The sequence below is a fragment of the Artibeus jamaicensis genome, unplaced genomic scaffold (assembly GCF_021234435.1).
Source record: "Artibeus jamaicensis isolate MK-2021 breed Jamaican fruit bat unplaced genomic scaffold, CSHL_Jam_final contig_3175, whole genome shotgun sequence".
NCBI classification, from domain to species: Eukaryota; Metazoa; Chordata; class Mammalia; order Chiroptera; family Phyllostomidae; genus Artibeus; species Artibeus jamaicensis.
The window spans coordinates 61456-79625 of record NW_026521739.1 but is presented as its reverse complement, the minus strand read 5'-3'; the positions used below and the strand labels follow the sequence as shown (position 1 = coordinate 79625).

General features: G+C 38.6%; 2 protein-coding genes across 7 annotated transcripts in view; one reads left to right on the top strand and one right to left on the bottom strand.

Annotated features, from left to right (window-relative positions):
• Window positions 1-4005, top strand: part of VPS54 (VPS54 subunit of GARP complex) — a 121218-nt gene extending 117213 nt beyond the window's left edge. For all 5 annotated transcript variants that reach the window (XM_053663408.1, XM_037126304.2, XM_037126303.2 and 2 more), the window contains one exon: window positions 2183-4005. In XM_053663408.1, coding sequence (XP_053519383.1) covers window positions 2183-2288 — 106 coding nt within the window. In that variant the 3' untranslated portion in view covers window positions 2289-4005. The remainder of the gene's footprint in view (window positions 1-2182) is intronic.
• Window positions 4006-4165: 160 nt separating this feature from the next.
• The window catches only part of UGP2 (UDP-glucose pyrophosphorylase 2), a 59122-nt gene continuing 45117 nt past the window's right edge, over window positions 4166-18170 (bottom strand). For both annotated transcript variants that reach the window (XM_037126302.2, XM_037126301.2), the window contains exons 4-10: window positions 16723-16908; window positions 12516-12649; window positions 11120-11417; window positions 9490-9687; window positions 8730-8972; window positions 5957-6061; window positions 4166-4627 (exon numbers count right to left, since the gene is read on the bottom strand). In XM_037126302.2, the coding sequence (XP_036982197.1) occupies window positions 4520-4627; window positions 5957-6061; window positions 8730-8972; window positions 9490-9687; window positions 11120-11417; window positions 12516-12649; window positions 16723-16908 (1272 nt within the window). In that variant the 3' untranslated portion in view covers window positions 4166-4519. The remainder of the gene's footprint in view (window positions 4628-5956; window positions 6062-8729; window positions 8973-9489; window positions 9688-11119; window positions 11418-12515; window positions 12650-16722; window positions 16909-18170) is intronic.

Below are 18170 nucleotides of genomic sequence, written 5' to 3'. Positions count from 1 at the left end.
CCAGGTTCTAACGTTTAAAGACATCTTTAAACATTCCAACATCCGAATTATAGGGGTACCAGAAGGGGAAGAGGAACATCAACAAGTGGAAAACTTATTTGAACAAATAATAAAGGAGAATTTCCCCAATCTGGCAAAGGAAATAGACTTCCAGGAAATCCAGGATGCTCAGAGAGTCCCAAAGAAGGTAGACCCAAAGAGGAACACACCAAGGCACATCATAATTACATTACCCAAGATTAAAATGGAGAGAATTCTAGAAGCAGCAAGAGATAAGGGGACAGTCACCTACAAAGGACTTCCCATCAGACTGTCAGCTGGTTTCTCAAAAGACCGTACAGGCAAGAAGGGGCTGGAAAGAACTATTCCAAGTCATGAAATGCAAGGACCTACATCCAAGATTGCTCTATCCAGCAAAGCTATCATTTAGAATGGGAGGGCAGATAAAGTGCCTCTCAGATAAGGTCAAATTCAAGGAGTTCATCATCACCAAGCCCTTATTACATAAAATGTTAAAGGGACTTATCTAAGAAAAAGGAGATAAAAAAGATGAACAGTGAAAGGACAGCAAACTCACAGTTATTAACAACCACACCTAAAACAAAAGCAAACTAAGTGGACAGCTACAATAGGAGCGGAGCCACAGAAGTGGAGATCACATGGAGGGTTGGCAACAAGAGAGTGGGAGGAGAAGGGGGGGCAGGGTAGGGAAAAGTACAGAGAATAAGCATAGACGGTAGGTAGAAAATAGGGGGAGGGCAAGAGTAGTGTGGGAAATGTAGAAGCTCTAAAGAACTTATGAGACACAGACATGAACTAAAGGGGGGAGTATGGGTGGAAGGGGGTGTGTAGGATGGAGGGAAATGAAGGGGGAGGCAGAATAGGACAACTGTAATGGCATAATCAATAAAATATTTTAAGAAAAGACCTTTTGTTGCCAGTCTTATGGAAGACAATGGCATTTGACTTTATCTTTTTCATATATTGAAAAAGAATTCCTGTTACCTTTTCATATATTGATTAGTATTCTCATCAGTGGCTTTTCCTGTTTATATTCTTTGCCCATTGTTCTCTTGGGTATTAGCTTTTTCTTGTTGATTTTAGATAGATGCCTTCAAACTAATCCTTTGTTGGTTATGTATATTGCAAGTGTCAGGTTTCATGTTCTCTTGTTTTTCAGTTTTGATATAAATCATTTTCTATATACTTTGTCATATAGACTATGAATAGCGTTTCTTAAACATAACTTGGTATTTTTAAATGGAGATTTACTTTCATTTTAATGTAGGGATCTTAGAAAAGCTTTGTTCTGTTTAGCCATTGCTGTCAGTTTCACTGTACCACATTATGACAGGAAGTATAATTTCGAATCTTTTTATAGATTTTAAATCTTGAATTAGGTGAATTTACCTAATTCACCTTGAATTTAGGTGTATTTCGAACAAGAAATATGGTCATTAGTAAATTCCACTATGTGATAAAAGGTGAAACAGTAAGTACCTAAGTCCAAAGGTATGTTTAAATTAGACTGTAGTACAAATATGAAGGCTACTTAAACACCTATGCCCCAAGGTAGTCCAGCCACCCAGAACTTATATATTTATTAAAATAGTACAGCCAGACTTCTGTCTTTTACAAAGTACTACATCAAGATTTCCTGTTTTTCCATGGCCACATCTTTCAAAATATACATTGAATCAGACGTGTCCCTATTTATGCACACTTGATATTTCTGTCTACCTAAGCATTCTTGCCAGGAGTGTTTCTTCATGTTATAAGCATTAATGTGACAGCTCAGTGTAATTCTCTCTTTTCATTGAGTGTTGCTGTATTGATTATCAGTACTATGATTTTATTAGTCATATTACATATATGCTCCAGTGACAGCAGATCAGAAAAGCTTAACCTGTTATTTTCTCTACTTTATTTCATTGTTCTATTTTATTGGGCAGAATTCCGAAACTAAATCCAACCTGCACTAGTTTAAACATTTATTGTTGAAACAGACACACTTACGTGGTCTCACTATGTAATAGCGGGAATCCTGCTTATATTGACATTTGGTTTCTAGGAATTCTGAATTTTGAGTAACAGTCCAGCAGCTAGGATAAGACTCTGTGAGCATTGCTACTTTACTTAAATATAGTATGAGATTAAAAATAACTTTCTCTCCATTGTTTAGGTTGGTCACAGCAGATGTAGCTTTTTATACTGGAAATATTCAAGCCTTAAAAGGCCTTAAAGATTTGGACCTAAATATGGCCGAGATCTGGGAACAGAAGAGGTGATGACATCCAGAAAACTGGGTAGCCTATCTGACCATGGGATGTACATGTTTATAAAGGAAGTATGGATGCCTGCGATTTGAGAACTGAACCTGGAACCCAAAGTGAACTGGGATAGGGGAAGGGGAGAAGGAAACTATCAGTGTTGGGAAACTGGGATTCAGTGTCATCTATAAGGAATGCCTGTTTTGTGCTTCCTTTAGTGAGGAGTAGCTGATCAGGTGTCTATAACATTTCTCATTCTCTCTGGAAACAGACTCAGGTTTCTTTGGACCAAATCCAAAAGAACACATAGCTGTAACACAGCTGTAGCTGACTAGAATGCTCTGTATACTTTATATTAAAAAATGCTTTGCATTTCTTCCAGTGCAATGAAATTCATATGGTGTCCCACCTTATTTAATGATGGTACAATTTAAAATATTAAAATCTTAGTCAACCTCTGTAGAAAGTTTTCTCTATGAAAGAAAAACTGAAAAATTATTTTTTTACAGATCTTTCTATAAAAAATAAACAACTTTTGATTGCTTGGATTTAGGAATTTAATTTTTGTGTTAGTGACCAATGTTGAGTTTCAGGCTTTGTATGTTGCATATTCAGTCCTTCCACCATCACTCTCTGTCAACTGGGTGAAGCCTTCAGAATAGTCTAAATACTTGAAAGGATGATCACAAGTAATACAGAATAAGTAAGATATTGATGTTTATTTATGCAACTAATTTAAATGCTTTTCAGAAGTGGTATATGGAAGCCTGCAGTTTAATAGTTGTATTTTTATAAAAATACCTTTGAAAGGGTTTTGGTTTTTTTGCTTTTTTTCTAGCAGAGGTGAGAATATGTTTTTATATATTCTGCCCACTTATGCATTTTCATTTTAACACTTAGATAACATGGAATATGGTTCCCTTGGGTTCTTGTTTAAGTTACTTTTGATGTGTATAAGAACATAGACCAGGGAGAAACAGAAAATATAAGCTCCTGTGTTGGGGACAGAAAATAAGGTGATGAGGAAGTTATTTACAGACTTTTGATAATACCTACCTTCAAAATTAGAATCAGCAGCACTCTACAAATGAAAGTGCCTGTGCCTAACTTCACACCAGGAATCTTGCCTAACCCTGTTGGAGTGCCTAACTTTGTGGTGATTATGTACAATGAAATAGTCTTATTTTGTGCTCTTTGGTTTCCTAAAAGGAAAGCCTGTTTTCTTTCCTTTATCATTATAGAGGTATGTCATTGGCTTTGAAATGTCTGTCTGAAATAAAGCTGTAAACAATTACCAGACTTTAAAAGACAACTTTTTTAATAGTATACAGTAAACTTTAAACAAGTAGCCTACTCAAAAAACAAGTATGGAAGAATTGGAAAATGTAGTTGATTATTAAGAGAAAAGCCACAAATCATACTACCTGTCAACCTGATTTGAAAGGTTATTCATAAACATTTTTTAGTGACAACAAGCAAGCTTTGAGAAATGAAGCTTCATTTGAAAGTTATACCCACACCCACTGTACTGTGGAACAAGGATGTGGAAGAAATGTCCTACCTCTACCCACCCCCTCTCCTCTAGCTGGGAAAAGAAACACCACTTTGTTTTAAATAAATGGAGAGTCTGTGGAAAGCATGGCAGGCATCCCAGCTTTAGAACTAAATAAAAGGCACTAAATACCTTCCAGTTTAATTCCTATGGAAATAATGATGTGGTTAAGATTCTTAGAAATGCAAGAAACTTGATTTTTAAGTAATTGATTGAGTATAACCTATTCCAAGAACAAATCTTCCAACTGATACAGTAACTATTTAGCAACAGTAAACCATTTTTTGTCACCATTTCATAAATTTATCATTGAAAAGTATAAATGTACACAGCATCACAAATGTATTGCTTCACAGCTTTATTTTTGAAATCACAAGCAATTTAAAGTGACTATCAGTGAGGCCTCTGTTAAAAGATTTTCCAGCAGAGCTGCCCGTTTTCAGATTAAACAATATTGCACTTTAAGATAAACTTTCAGGATCCTCTTCCAACAACAAAAGTATTGCTTCCATCTGTGCTTTTCTTAGGCTAAAAGCATACTCTTAGACTTAAAGGCAGAAAACTCTACTTTAAAAATTAACATTGCAGGTTACAGTAAAATAGTAATGTACCTGCCTATCTTAGAATCCTAGAGAACATTTTATTATAAGAAACTAACCCATCATTAGTATAAAGTGTACACAGTATTTTTTTCATCTCAGTGGTCCAAGATACGAAGGTTCCCAGATACAATCTTGTTCTCTAATACTGCTCCAGGTGGGATGTCAATTCGGTCACCATGATTTGCGATGATGATAACAGTTCCCTGAGGGATGGGAAACAAAAAGCAAGAGGGTAATTGCAACTGAAACTGAAATGCAATTGGGTTTTCTTACAATCATCAAGTTTATGTAGAACTTCATTTACAATAGAGTAACTACATTTGTAAACATTAAACATGAAAAACAAATAACATGTTAAACAAAATTGTAATATGTCCTCTGCAACAGTCCCAGGATCATTCCTAGATTCCTTGTCTCCTTATCAGAAGTGACACAGGGAGTGGGAAGTAAACCCAGTGCCACAAGGAGACTGGCCCTTTCAAAGAACTGTTTGCAGGGCCACCAGAATTATCTATTTCCATAAAGAAACTAACGGGTGCTTAGTTTATATTTACATTATCAGTTTGGGGGTTTTATTAAGAACAGTTTACTTATCAACTTTTCATATCTTGAGACTGTTTAGATAAGGCAGTATGAGCAATAAAATTCAATATATGTGTGGTTTTTTGTTTTTTCAAGATCTTCATTTAAGTAGCTCTAATAAGATTATTTAAGTAGCTGAAATCTAGGTATGGGATTTTATTTTATTGTTAATTTTTTTTAATTTATTGATTTTAGAAAGAGAGGGAAAGAAACATTGATTTGTTGTTCTACTTATTTATGCATTCACTGGTTGATTCTTATATGTATGTTCCCTGACCAGGATCGAACTCACAGCCTTCGTATGTCAGGACAACACTCTACCTGAGCTACCTGGCCAGGGCTTTAGGTATGGGATTTTTAAAAACTACCTGATTAGGAAAAATCTGTTGTGTCTGGTTCTGAGCTTTAACACTTATACCTATAGTTTTTCCCATTTCTTATGTCAGGCTGGAATGATGGTTATAAAAGTACCTAAGGACTACAGAATGTGAATGACTACTGTTTATAATAGTTGATGACAACAGATTACTTTAAAAGGAATAGATTATATTCAGTATAAATGAAGTCATTTTTCCTACTTTCATTTAGTTTCAAATAATCATCTTTAGTAAGGTGATGCTAATTTAACAGTGATTCTGTTTTAAAGATTGTCATATTTCAATAAAATAGTACCAGTTCAATTATGTATTAGTCTGTGCTTTCCATTTGAATGCTATATTCCACAAAATTCCCATATACAACAATTATAATTGTATTTTAACTATGTTGTATATTGATGGAAGATGGTATTAATACTAAATATTATAATAAGTTATTTAATTTTTGAACTGTATCTGTATCTAAACATCTGGTACAGACTAGGAAGTATTCCTTAAAATAAAGGTGAATTTAGGACTAGAAAATAGAACCTGTTTCTTAAAGCTATAGGATCTGTAATTTTCATAACACACCTTCAATGAAACATTCTTGCCAAATGTCACATCTCCTGAAACTGTGAGATGATCTAATTCAAGCATATCTGGTATACTTTCGAATCTCCTTAGATAATCCTGAACCTGAAAGAAAAAATGGAAACATATAAATCATTTCAAAAATGGGCTAAGGACTAAACTTACAAAATAGTTTAACTGAACTGTAAAAACATTCTGTTTATGGCCAACTTCAGGCCCTCTGTGGGAAGAATCTATTTGTTAAAACACTCACCATATGCTAGATCCTGTGCAGGAGAGACCAGGAAATAACATTGTCCCTAAAATCAAGCATTTTACAGCTGAGCAGATCAGACATCAGAAAATGAATAATAGAGAGATAACCAACTATTATGCTAAGAGCCAGATGAGTAGTTCAGATAACCCGGAGTTAGTTGGAGAGAGGTCATCATGGTCTGAAGCACACCAGACTGGAGCTTGGCTTTAGGGCAGGTAGGATTCAGAAGAAATGAAGAGCAACTGCACAGATTATCATTATAAATGATTACTGTCTTTGCCTCTTATTTCCTTATATTTACAGGCACTAGAAATTGTCCTATATGGCTGTTTCCTTTTTTGCTGAGAAACATAGAAGCAGTTGGAAAACTTTCACTGGCTTCTACTACCACTGCTATCACCCTCAGCCCCCTCACCCATTACTCTGTCCCTCCCAGTACTGAGGCTGTACTGTTTCTCCTTCAACTTAAGACCAGCCTTTCTTAAGGCCCATTCAAAGAATACTGTCCAGCATTTCTCCTTTCTCCCTCTTCAAAGGTTTTCCCCTCTTGACTGCATCAGTTCATATCTATAAATGTAAAGACATGCTGTAAATTCCATCTTTGAAAAACAAAACAAAAAACCCCACTCAAATCTTATATTCCTTTCTATCTATGGCTATCTATTTTTGTTTTTAAGGTAAAATTCTTGAATAAGTTGTCTACATTCATATCTCCAATTTCTCTTCTGTTTTAGATCCATTCCAGTCAGTCTCCAAAACTTCTTTACTGATCAATCTTATGGTGAATTCTCATTCATGTTACTTGATTCAGCAGTAGCACTCGACAAAGATGATCGCGCCCTATTTTCTTCTTTGGCTTTCAGGACATCTCGTTCATGGTTTTCTACCCAGTTCCTAACCTGTAACTCCTCAGTCACCTTTGCTGCTTCTTCCATCTTAAGCCCATCATCTAAGTCTTTAGAGTGCCTGAGGGCTCAGTTCTTGGAGCACCCACCTCCACTCCTCACTCACCATCTAGGTGATCCATATGTTATGGCTCTAATACCAGCTATAACCTGACAGCTCTCAAATGTACCTGTCTCTTCTAGATACCTCTTCTGAGCTCCACACTTACACACTCAGCTTCTCCATTTGAAGGTCTAATAAATATGATATCTCCAAAATTTAATTTCCCATGCTACTCCCTCCAAACTTACTCTACCCAAGCCTTCCCCCTTTTCAATAAATGGCAATTCCATGCTTCCAGCTGCACAGGACAAAAACTTTGGGAGTCATCCTTACTCTTTCTTTATCCTCTCATCTATGCCAATGGTTGACCCTTATAGATACAACTTTGAAAATATCTCATAATGTCAACATTTTTTCACTATTTCCACTGCTACCACCCTGGTCCAAAAGCACCATTTCCCTTTGTCAGGATTCCTGCAACAACCTATTCTCCAGTCTCCCTGATTCACTCCCTCAGCCCACAACTCACCAATAGCTTCTCATCCACAAGAAAAAAAATAAAGTGACACTCCCAATACTTAATTACAAGGTTCTATATATTCCACCTACTCCCAGTCCCTTACTTGCTCACTCTGCTCCAGCCATACTGTGCTCTCCAATGTCTGCAAAACATGTTCTTCCTCAGACCAACTAACCATTGCCCACTCAGCCCCTGTTCTCACAGTGAGGCAGCTAAAGTTCTTACCTCCTGCAGGATATGGGAGTCTGGGAGGGAACTGAAGGGAGCCTGAGGCTAGTCCAACTATGGGTGGCAACCCCATATCAGGATGTGAGAAGATAGTGGGTCCTTGCATCACCAGGATTTTCCCAGTCCAACCAGGCTGATAAAAGGTATCAAATAATGGGGAGACTACTAAGATGCCAGATGATCATCCTGGAATTTCCAATGCAGCCATAAGACTCACTACACACATACACACCAGGTGGCACTAAACCACAACCAAAACTAGAACAGTTTGGAGGGCATAGCAGGACTTTACAGGTCAGCCACAAAGGCTCACCCTGTCACTTCATTAACCTCTCAATATTTTAACATGACTAATTTTGGGGAGTTCCACTTCTCATGTTAGGATTCAGTTGATTGGACTTGCTATTCCTCCTGCCTGGAATACTTTCACCCCAGACACATGCATGACACACAATTTCTCAGTGAGGCTCTGTCTCTGGCCACCAATGTAAAATGACACTACCACTACCCCACCCACACATTCCTCCTCATGCTGTATTTTCTCCAGAGCCTTTTCTACCATTTGATGTACTACTATATATTCAATTTATTTGCTTATCATCTTCCTCACCCTACTACAGTATCCATGAAGGTAGGATTTTAGTCTGTTTTATTTACTGCTAGATACCTGGGATGCAGAACACTGCTCAGCAACTGGAAGGGGCTATGTTTTTTAAGCCATAACTAACATTCTTCTGATAAAAGCAGTAATGGTCTAAAAGGGACAGATCCAATTCACGTATACAAATTCATGTGTATATCATATCTTTGTAATTACATACCTTTGTAAAAGAACTGCCTAATTTAACCAAGGGCACTGTAGGAAATTCCCGCTTTTCACTCATTGTCAGAGATCCTGCATTAAGGCTGTAGAGGTTTGACATCACAAGCAAGAGATCTGATGTGGTTTTGACAGGCAGAAAACGGCTTCTAGGAACATTGATACCTAGAGAGTTCTCAAAACTTTTTATGGCAGCCCCTACCGCAGTCTCTAACTGGATGACATTCAGGCCTCCATCCAGAGTCTGTAAGAAAAAGAGACGGAGCAAGAGAAATAGGTTTGAACAGTCTAGTTCCATGTTCATATTTGGTGAGTGGTTTCAGAGATCCATTGAAGGAAGCAGAATTTTGAAAACTAACATTCATCAAGTACCTACCATAGACCAGGTGCTTACATGTTATCTTTTTTCAGCCTCATTGCTCTTCTGTTCAGTAATATTTACATTTTATGATACAGAAATATGGGTTCAGAAAGATGCCCATGGCCAAAAGGCCTCTAAGTATCAGAACAACAAGTAAGCTGAGGTACATCCTCTACTTTTGGGCCCAGTGCTCTTGCTACTACCAGGGCCAAGTAAGGGCACCGTGGCCCAGCACCCTAAAGGGCTAGATGTAGACTCTGAAAGCCAAGGTCAGGACCTGAAGAGACTGACTAGGCAAAAGGAGTGACAATGCACTAGACAGGCCAGTGGGAGTGGGGGAATGGGCTTGTATATAGCCTACAATGATCTCAGGAACCAGGGAGCCAGCACTTTGACTTACCTTTGGATTCACAATGATTTCCATGTCAATGGCATTCTGCTCCTGCAGCCTTTTAACTGCTGCAAGAGAGATCCAGAGGTTGTTTGTGTTAAATATTTTGAATTTTGAGACAGACTTGAACTCATCAACATGTGCTTTTGGCACCTGAGCGATTTCCACCAGTCTCAGTTTTCCTTCATACTGAGTGAGCGTCCCACCCTAGAAAAGGCAGAGAAGAGTGCATGAGTGCTCCACATGTCTCCCAACCACATCCATACCACACTGTTTATAGCCTGTGAATGTTACAGAAAAGACACTGAGGATAAAATCCTCTAGAAATAAAAAGCATTGGCAGTGACTCAGTCTGTGATACAAAGCAATGTACACATGCAGACAGAACCAAAGAAAATAATTGAGGGTGTCTGTTACTTTATACTGCATACCCATCCTCTTGTCCATGATAGAAGCTCTGGGAAGACATCAGTCTCTCTCACTTTCTGAAGGTTGGCTACAGGAACAGTCATTCCTTTTATTCCCAAACCACTACCATCACAAAATAACCAGTACCACCACCTCAGACCCTGCTCTGACTAGCTCTCTAGGATAAGAGGAGAAAAGGGAAGACAGAGGCACAAGTGGACAAGAAGCAACCACTGTGTGGCCTTACAGTCATGAGGCAACAGCAGTGTGGGAAGAAGGGAGCATTCACTCATGGGTGGGATGGACATTTATAAATGCACAGAACCCAGCTCAGGAACTACTTTAGTATTCACACACTGCCCACTTTTTTTAGTCCCTGTGGGTACTTAGTATAACCTTGTGTACCATTTCATCAAAGGCCAAGTTTCATCACCACAAAACATGCAAAGTTTAAAAACCAGATTTTTAAATGGTGATGGAAAGACACTTGACTTGGCAGTGGTATACACAACATTCAGGTGATATGTTACAGAATTGCACACCTGAACCTATATAATTTTTATTTTTTAGATTTTATTTTTAGAGAGAGGGAAAGAGAGGGAGAAAGAGAGTAACATCGATATGTGGCTGCCTCTCACACACCCCCAACCAGAGACCAGACCTGCAGCCCAGGCATGTGCCCTGACTGGGAATTGAACCGGTGACACTTTGGTTTACAGGCTGGCACTCAATCCACTAAGCCACACCAGCCAGGGCCGAAACCTATATAATTTTATTAGCCAGTGCCACCCAATAAACTCAATAAAAGTTAAAAAATATATAGAAATATTATACTAAAAATGGTAAATTTTCATTAAAGGAAAAATGAAATAGAAATACTTAAGAATTAAACTAGAAGAATAAAGGTTTGAGCAAACACTGGAAGTGCTTTCACATGTTTCAGATTTCTGTTACAAATATGTGGAACTGTTTTCAGTTAAAATTGCCCACATAGATTATTCAAAAAATAAAGATGATTTTAATACTATTAAATCTGGATTTATATATACATTGTTATGTCACACAGAAGTTAGGGTAACTCTACAAAATGCTATCTTGTTCTCTCTTAAAATGATGTTACTGAGTGGATAAATGTTTTCTGCTTCACATGGAAGCTTTTCAATAAAAGTTTGAACTATACAATGTATGAAATGTGAAGATGGGAATCCCCAAACTTCCTCTCAGTATTTACCTTTACATCTGCACGTGTCTTATTTGTGACTTCCATGACAAATTCACAGCGTTTCCCATTGGGTGGATTCATTAGATGATTAAGAATATAAAGATCCACTGTGGCACCCAGATTATCTATGTTAGACACAAAAATATACTCTTTGCCTTCTCCTATGAAGATATCGAGCAAACCAGAGTTGTAGAAACTGGAGTAAATATCTCCGTGACCTGGAGGATACCAAGCTTCCGTATTTTCCCCTGAGTATGACACATCCTTCGCTACAGGCAGTAAGGATTCTTTATTAATCCTTGGGTACCTAAAAAAAAAGTGCTTTTATCAACTCTAGAACACTGCAAACCTTCAAGAAAAACAGTGAATTTAATGTTAAATAAAACTTCCCTCCTTTTCATCCAATCATTAATAATTTAATCCGATATGAATCCATTAAAAAATTTCATTATCTAATGTCCAAAAATTGGTTCCCTAGCTAGTTATATTTACTGCAAAAAATTTTTCCCATGGTCACATAGGTGGGAGGACACCTCATATTTTTTAGATAATATCTTTTATGACTGTCCAAGAAAGGAGATACAATTGTTCTCAAACTCATTCAGTCACAGGATTGTTCTTTTCCCTGAAAACCTATTTGGGAAAAGCTGTCCATTCTTACAAAGACTCAGGGGTGGTACTCTTTCTTTCACAGAAAATCAACAGCAGGTTAGCGCCCAGGGAAGTCAGCTTCCTGCTCCTAGTGAGAATCCGTGTAGGGGCTGGTAATGGGGGAAGAGGAGCTGGCTCTGTAACAGACTAAAGAGCAACTGGAATATGGAAGCAGAGCACCGAAACACCGAAAACCTAACGGTACAAAGAAATATCCCTTCTGTGTAAGTTCACATACACCAGTATCTGTCCTTAGATGGAAGCCTCATTTCCCCAGTTGCCTTGGGCCGTACCACACTTCCTTTTTACTTAATCTCCCTTCCCAAGCAGAAGATTTTCTCCAGAATTTATTAAATTTCCCCCGAGCCTGTATTAAGATGTTAAGGAAATTCCTTCCATTAGGAAAGAAGGTTACCAATATTGTGGAATATAGAAAGATTCCACCTGGAGCCCAAACATGCCCTCAGAAAGCAAAGACCTAAGCTACCCTCAAGTATTCTGGACAGGGAACAGGCTCTCAAGCAGATTCCCTTTTAAGAATTGCAGTTACAGAACCACAGTGTGATTATAACGACCACATATCTATTAAATATTCAGCCCCTAAAGGCATCAGACACTTGCAACATTAGCCTTGGGCACGTGTCACACATTTGAGGCTACTATGGTCAAACAAGACCAAGAAGTCCTTTGCCAGGAGTACCTCCTGCCCCACCCCCCAGGAGGTACTCTACTTAATTGTTTCTACTCCTTGTACCTGCTTTGATTGAAAGTGTAGATTTTCACACGACAATGACTATACTTCTGTAGTATTTTTTTTGTATCTTCATCTGTGTTAAAAGAGTTCATCAGAACAAGAGGAACATCTGTATTGTAGGTTTTGTTCAAATGCTAGGGAGGAAAATAACAGATTATCCAGACTTAATTTTCTTTTGCATAAAGGTATAAAATGAACTCTTAATTGTTAATCACAAAATGTCCAAAACATTTTATATAGTCACATACATAGTTTTGAAATAACTACTTGGCATAAGCTATTTTGCTAAGTAAGCAATTCACCATGTACTTGCTCATTAAATCACAAGTCTTTGAGAAAGAGAAACTACTATCTTCATTTTGTGGATGTTAAGTGAGACCCAGAACAGGCAGGTCAGCAGCAGAGCAGGGACACCTTCCTCCTGACCACAGTCTGACTCTGGAGCTATGTGCCCTGCCACCATGCCCTACGGCTTCAGCAAGTGCATTTAGTGTGTCTCCAGGGCATTGTAAGGATCAAGTACAAAGTTACAAAATCATGGCTCCCTATTCTCAGGATTATGTCAAAGAGTAGTGAATCACACCCTAACTGAAATCCTTCAGTGTGTGGAAAAAGCTGAGGCAACAGAGAGTGGGAGGAGAACAGGGCCTTCGAAGTCAGACTGCCCTATGTTCTGCATCTAATTACGGAATCTTGGGCAAGTAAATCAACCTCTCTGTGCCTTGGTTTCCTCATCTCTAAAATGGGGATGGTAACAGTACTTATCTTACAGAGTTTTTGAGAGGAACAAATGAGTCAATTCATGTAAAGAGCCCAGGATAATACGTGGTGTACAGTTAGCCACTGCTACTCTTAGTGTTGTGGTTGCTAGCTCTGTATTAGTAACTAGAAATAAAGAGATGAAAAAGACTGGCCATTGCCCCTGAAGAGCTTACAGTCTATGATTAATGACTTCATCATAAGAAAGAAGCCAAGAACAGTTCTTAGCATCCACGGCACCCAACCAGAAACATGAAACTCTCCCAAGCCCCCAAAAGGGTTAATAAAGCCGTAGCATCCCAGCTGAGATGAGGGGTGCCACTAGAAAGAAGGGGGCTGAGAGGGAGGGAGATCAAAGGAGAATCCAAAGAGACCCAGAGATTTTAGCCATCACAAATGCTATTTAAGGATCAAAAGCGACTTCCACCAAGATGGAGGCGTAGGTGGTAGCACTGCACCTTCTCCCACAACCAAGTTTAAAAACAACAAAGTTTTAGCAACAAAAATGCAGCCAAACCACAGAAAATTGAATTACACGCAACTCTGACAACAACGAACCCTTCAGCCAAACCGGTAAGAGGGCAAGAGCCAGCAGCTGAGCAGGGTGGGGCAGGAAAGAACTATCAGACCAGCCCTGGCGTGGGACCCCGGTGCGCCAGCGGCGCCGTGGGCGGATCCCAGGTGTGGAGAAGCGGGTGGACCCACTGAGAGCTGATCGAGGTCACACACTCACGCACAGATAAACCGGTGAAGGAGCTACCACTGAGACAGACCGCGCAGGCCCCAGCAGCAGGAAGTGGCAGAGGGAACCACCATTGTCCCTCTCTGACCCCGCCCCCACAAACAGCATCACAAACCAGCGACCTGGGTGGCCTCGCCCTGGTGAACACCTAAGGCTCCGATCCTCATAATTAACGGGCGCGAACAGTCCAAAAATGGCTCAAGAAGATCTCAAAGACCTAGAGCCCTTAAATCTAAGCGACAAAGAAATAGCAAAACTTCCAGGTGCATAGTTCAAAACACTGGTGATCAGGATGCTCACAGAATTGGTTGATTTTAGTCACAAATTAGAAGAACATATGAAGGCTAAACTAATTGAAATGAAAGGAAATACACAGGAAACCAATAGCAATGGTAAGGAAACTGGGACTCAAATCAAAGGAGTCGACCAGAAGGAGGAAAAAAATGACCAAACAGAAAAGGGTAGGAAACCAATAGCGATGAAAAGGAAACTGCGACTCAAATCAATGAAGTGGACCAGAAGAAAGCAAATAATGGCCAAACAGAAAAGAGTGAAGAAGCAAGAATTCAAAAACATGAGGAGAGTCTTAGGAACCTCCAAGACATCTTTAAATGCTCCAACATCCGAATTATAGGGGTACCAGAAGGGGGAAAGGAACAGCCACCAGTGGAAAACTTATTTGAACAAATAATAAAGGAGAATGTCCCCAATCTGGCAAAGGAAATAGACTTCCAGGAAATCCAGGAAGCTCAGAGAGTCCCAAAGAAGGTGGACCCAAGAAGAAACACACCAAGGCACATCATCATTACATTAGCCAAGATTAAAATGAAGGAGAGAATCCTAGAAGCAGCAAGAGATAAGGGGACAGTCACCTACAAAAGAGTTCCCATCAGACTGTCAGCTGATTTCTCAAAAGAGACCTTACAGGCAAGAAGGGGCTGGAAAGAGGTATTCCAAGTCATGAAATCCAAAGACCTACAACCAAGATTGCTCTATCCAGCAAAGCTTTCATTTAGAATGGAAGGACAGATAAAGTGCTTCTCAGATAAGATCAAATTCAAGGAGTTCATCATCACCAAGCCCTTATTATATGAAATGTTAAAGGGACTTATCTAAGAAAAAGAAGTTAAAAAAACATGAACAGTAAAAGGACAGCAAACTCACAGTTATTAACAACCACACCTAAAACAAAAGCAAACTAAAAGGACAGCTAGATCAGGAGTGGAAACATAGAAATGAAGATCTCAAGGAGGGTTAGCAACAGGGGAGTGGGAGGAGGAGAAGGGGGGAGAAGGTACAGAAAATAAGTAGCATAGACAGTAGATAGAAAATAGATGGGGGGCAAGAATAGTATGGGAAATATAGAATCTAAAGAACTCGAGACACATGGTCATAAACTAAAGGGGGGTAATGGTGGGGACAGGGGGTAGGGTGGAGGGGAATGAAGGGGGGAATAGAACAAATGTAATGGCATAATCAATAAAATAAATAAATAAAAAAAAAAGAAAAGGGTGAAGAAACAAGAATTCAAAAAAATGAGAGACTTAGGAACCTTCAGGACATCTTTAAACGAATTCCCAACATCCGAATTACGGGGGTACCAGAAGCGGGAAAGGAACAGCCACCAGTGGAAAACTTGTTTGAACAAATAATAAAGGAGAATGTCCCCAATCTGGCAAAGGAAATAGACTTCCAGGAAATCCAGGAAGCTCAGAGAGTCCCAAAGAAGGTGGACCCAAGAAGAAACACACCAAGGCACACCATAATTACATTAGCCAAGATTAAAATGAAGGAGAGAATCCTAGAAGCAGCAAGAGATAAGGGGACAGTCACCTACAAAGGAGTTCCCATCAGACTGTCAGCTGATTTCTCAAAAGAGACCTTACAGGCAAGAAGGGGCTGGAAAGAAGTATTCCAAGTCATGAAATCCAAAGACCTACATCTAATATGGGTCTATCCAGCAAAGCTTTCATTTAGAAGGGAAGGGCAGATAAAGTGCTTCTCAGATAATTCAAGAAGTTCATCGTCACCAAGCCCTTATTTATGAAATGTTAAAGGGACTTACCTAAGAAAAAGAAGATAAAAAAGATGAATAGTGAAAGGACAGCAAACTCACAGTTAGTAACAACCACACCTAAAACAAAAGCAAACTAAGAGGACAGCTAGATCAGGACCAGAACCATAGAAATGAAGATCACATAGAGGGTTAGCAACAGGGGAGTGGGAGGAGGAGAAGGAGGGAGAAGGTACAGAAAATAAGTAGCACAGACAGTAGATAGAAAATAGATGGGGGGGGCAAGAATAGCATGGGAAATATAGAATCTAAAGAACTTGAGACACGTGGTCATAAACTAAAGGGGAGAAATGGTGGCGGAGGGGGTGTGCAGGGGGAGGGGAATGAAGGGGGGAAATAGAACAACTGTAATGGCATAATTAATAAAAATATATTTAAAAAAAGAAAAAAGTATATATAAATAAATGTGTATAAGTGTTTAAAAAAATAAATAAAGATTGAAAGCTTTTACATCACCCCAAGGATATGCCCTTAGGAACACCGAACCTTTTTATATACTAAAACCTACAAAAGAAAGCAAGCTCCCTGACCAGCTCAAATCCACATCTGTTATTTTATAAGGTAACACTTATAATAATCTAGCAACTAAAAACAATTTTAGGAGCTTGTGAGAAAGGCTAAATGTTACTCACTTCAATTTGCTGAACAGTCAAGTCCAAAAATGTATTCTCATTCCTCACGCCAATCAGACTTTTTGGGCCTTTGCAGCCCATGCTGGTTCCCAAACCGCCATTGAGTTTTACCACCACCAACTTGTTCAGCACTGAAGATATGTTATCAGGTAAGCCCTTGGCCTTTATCTTTTCATAGGGTTGAATCTAAAATTAAAAAACAAACAAACAAAAAGAATTATACATAATGGAATACTACTCAGCCATAAAAAAAGACAATTGTACACTTTGCAATGGTATGGATGGACCTAGAGAACATTATGCAAAGTAAAATAAGCCAAAGAGAGAGAAATACCATATGATTTCACTTGTATGTGGAATCTAATGAATGAACTGAACTAACAAGCAAAACAAAGACTCAGATAAAATACAGAATGACAGCTGGTGAGGGGGAGGGTTAAGGGGTGGAGGAATTAAGCAACAAGTAAGAAGAACTCATGGGTATGGACAACAGTGTAGTGACTACTTGGGACAGATATAAGGGGAGTAAAAGGTAATGGGTAAAAATATAATAAACATTAAATCAAAAATCAAAATGAAAAGATTATAGAAGTACTTCAATCAGCTTCATGGAAAGTTAAACTAATTCCAGGGTTGTTTCCAGGCTTTCTTAAAGAGTTTGCTTTCTTGTGCAGTTTCAGCTGCATTTCCTATAAATGTCACGGGCCCTCTGGTTCAAAATCAAGTACTTATTGCTAACTTCACTTGCTCGCAGAAGGTGTTCAGTGGTTCATTTACAATGGAGTACCAGGGGAAAAGTTCAGTCTACAAATATTTGGCTAGCTGGGGAGAACATGCAGTCCTCTCAGACCATCTCCAAAACTGCAGAAATTACCAATTTGCATCAGTATAACAAATGGGATACCTAAAATTCATCAAGTGTGTAAACAGTTCTGGTGCACTATGGATCTACTTCAATTCTGGAGAACTATATATATATATATATATACTTCTCCATATATATATATGATCACACATTGTTCCTTTTCCAAAGGAGGGAAAACCAAAACCAAAATATTCCTTGCCATTCTCCTCCACTAAGTCCTAAATTTGCCCTTCAGAGAATGATGGCATAGGGTTTCTGTCATATTTCTAGGTATGTATGTACAAGGACAGCATTCCTTCCTTAAGGATTTAAATAACTCATATAATTCACATGGTAGCTACCATACATTTACTTCTCATTGCCACATAGTATTCAATTTATCCATTAGAAAAGACAAAAATGTCTTTATTCACCCATGATTTTATATACAGAAAATCCAAAGACCCTACAAATAAATGATTAGAATAATGTTAGTATAGCAACATATATAGTCATTTTTTTAAAAAAACTGCTTTTGGAAACATTGTACGCTGTCAGTGGAAATGTATAAATGCTGAAGCTGTTTAGGAAAAAAGTATGGTGG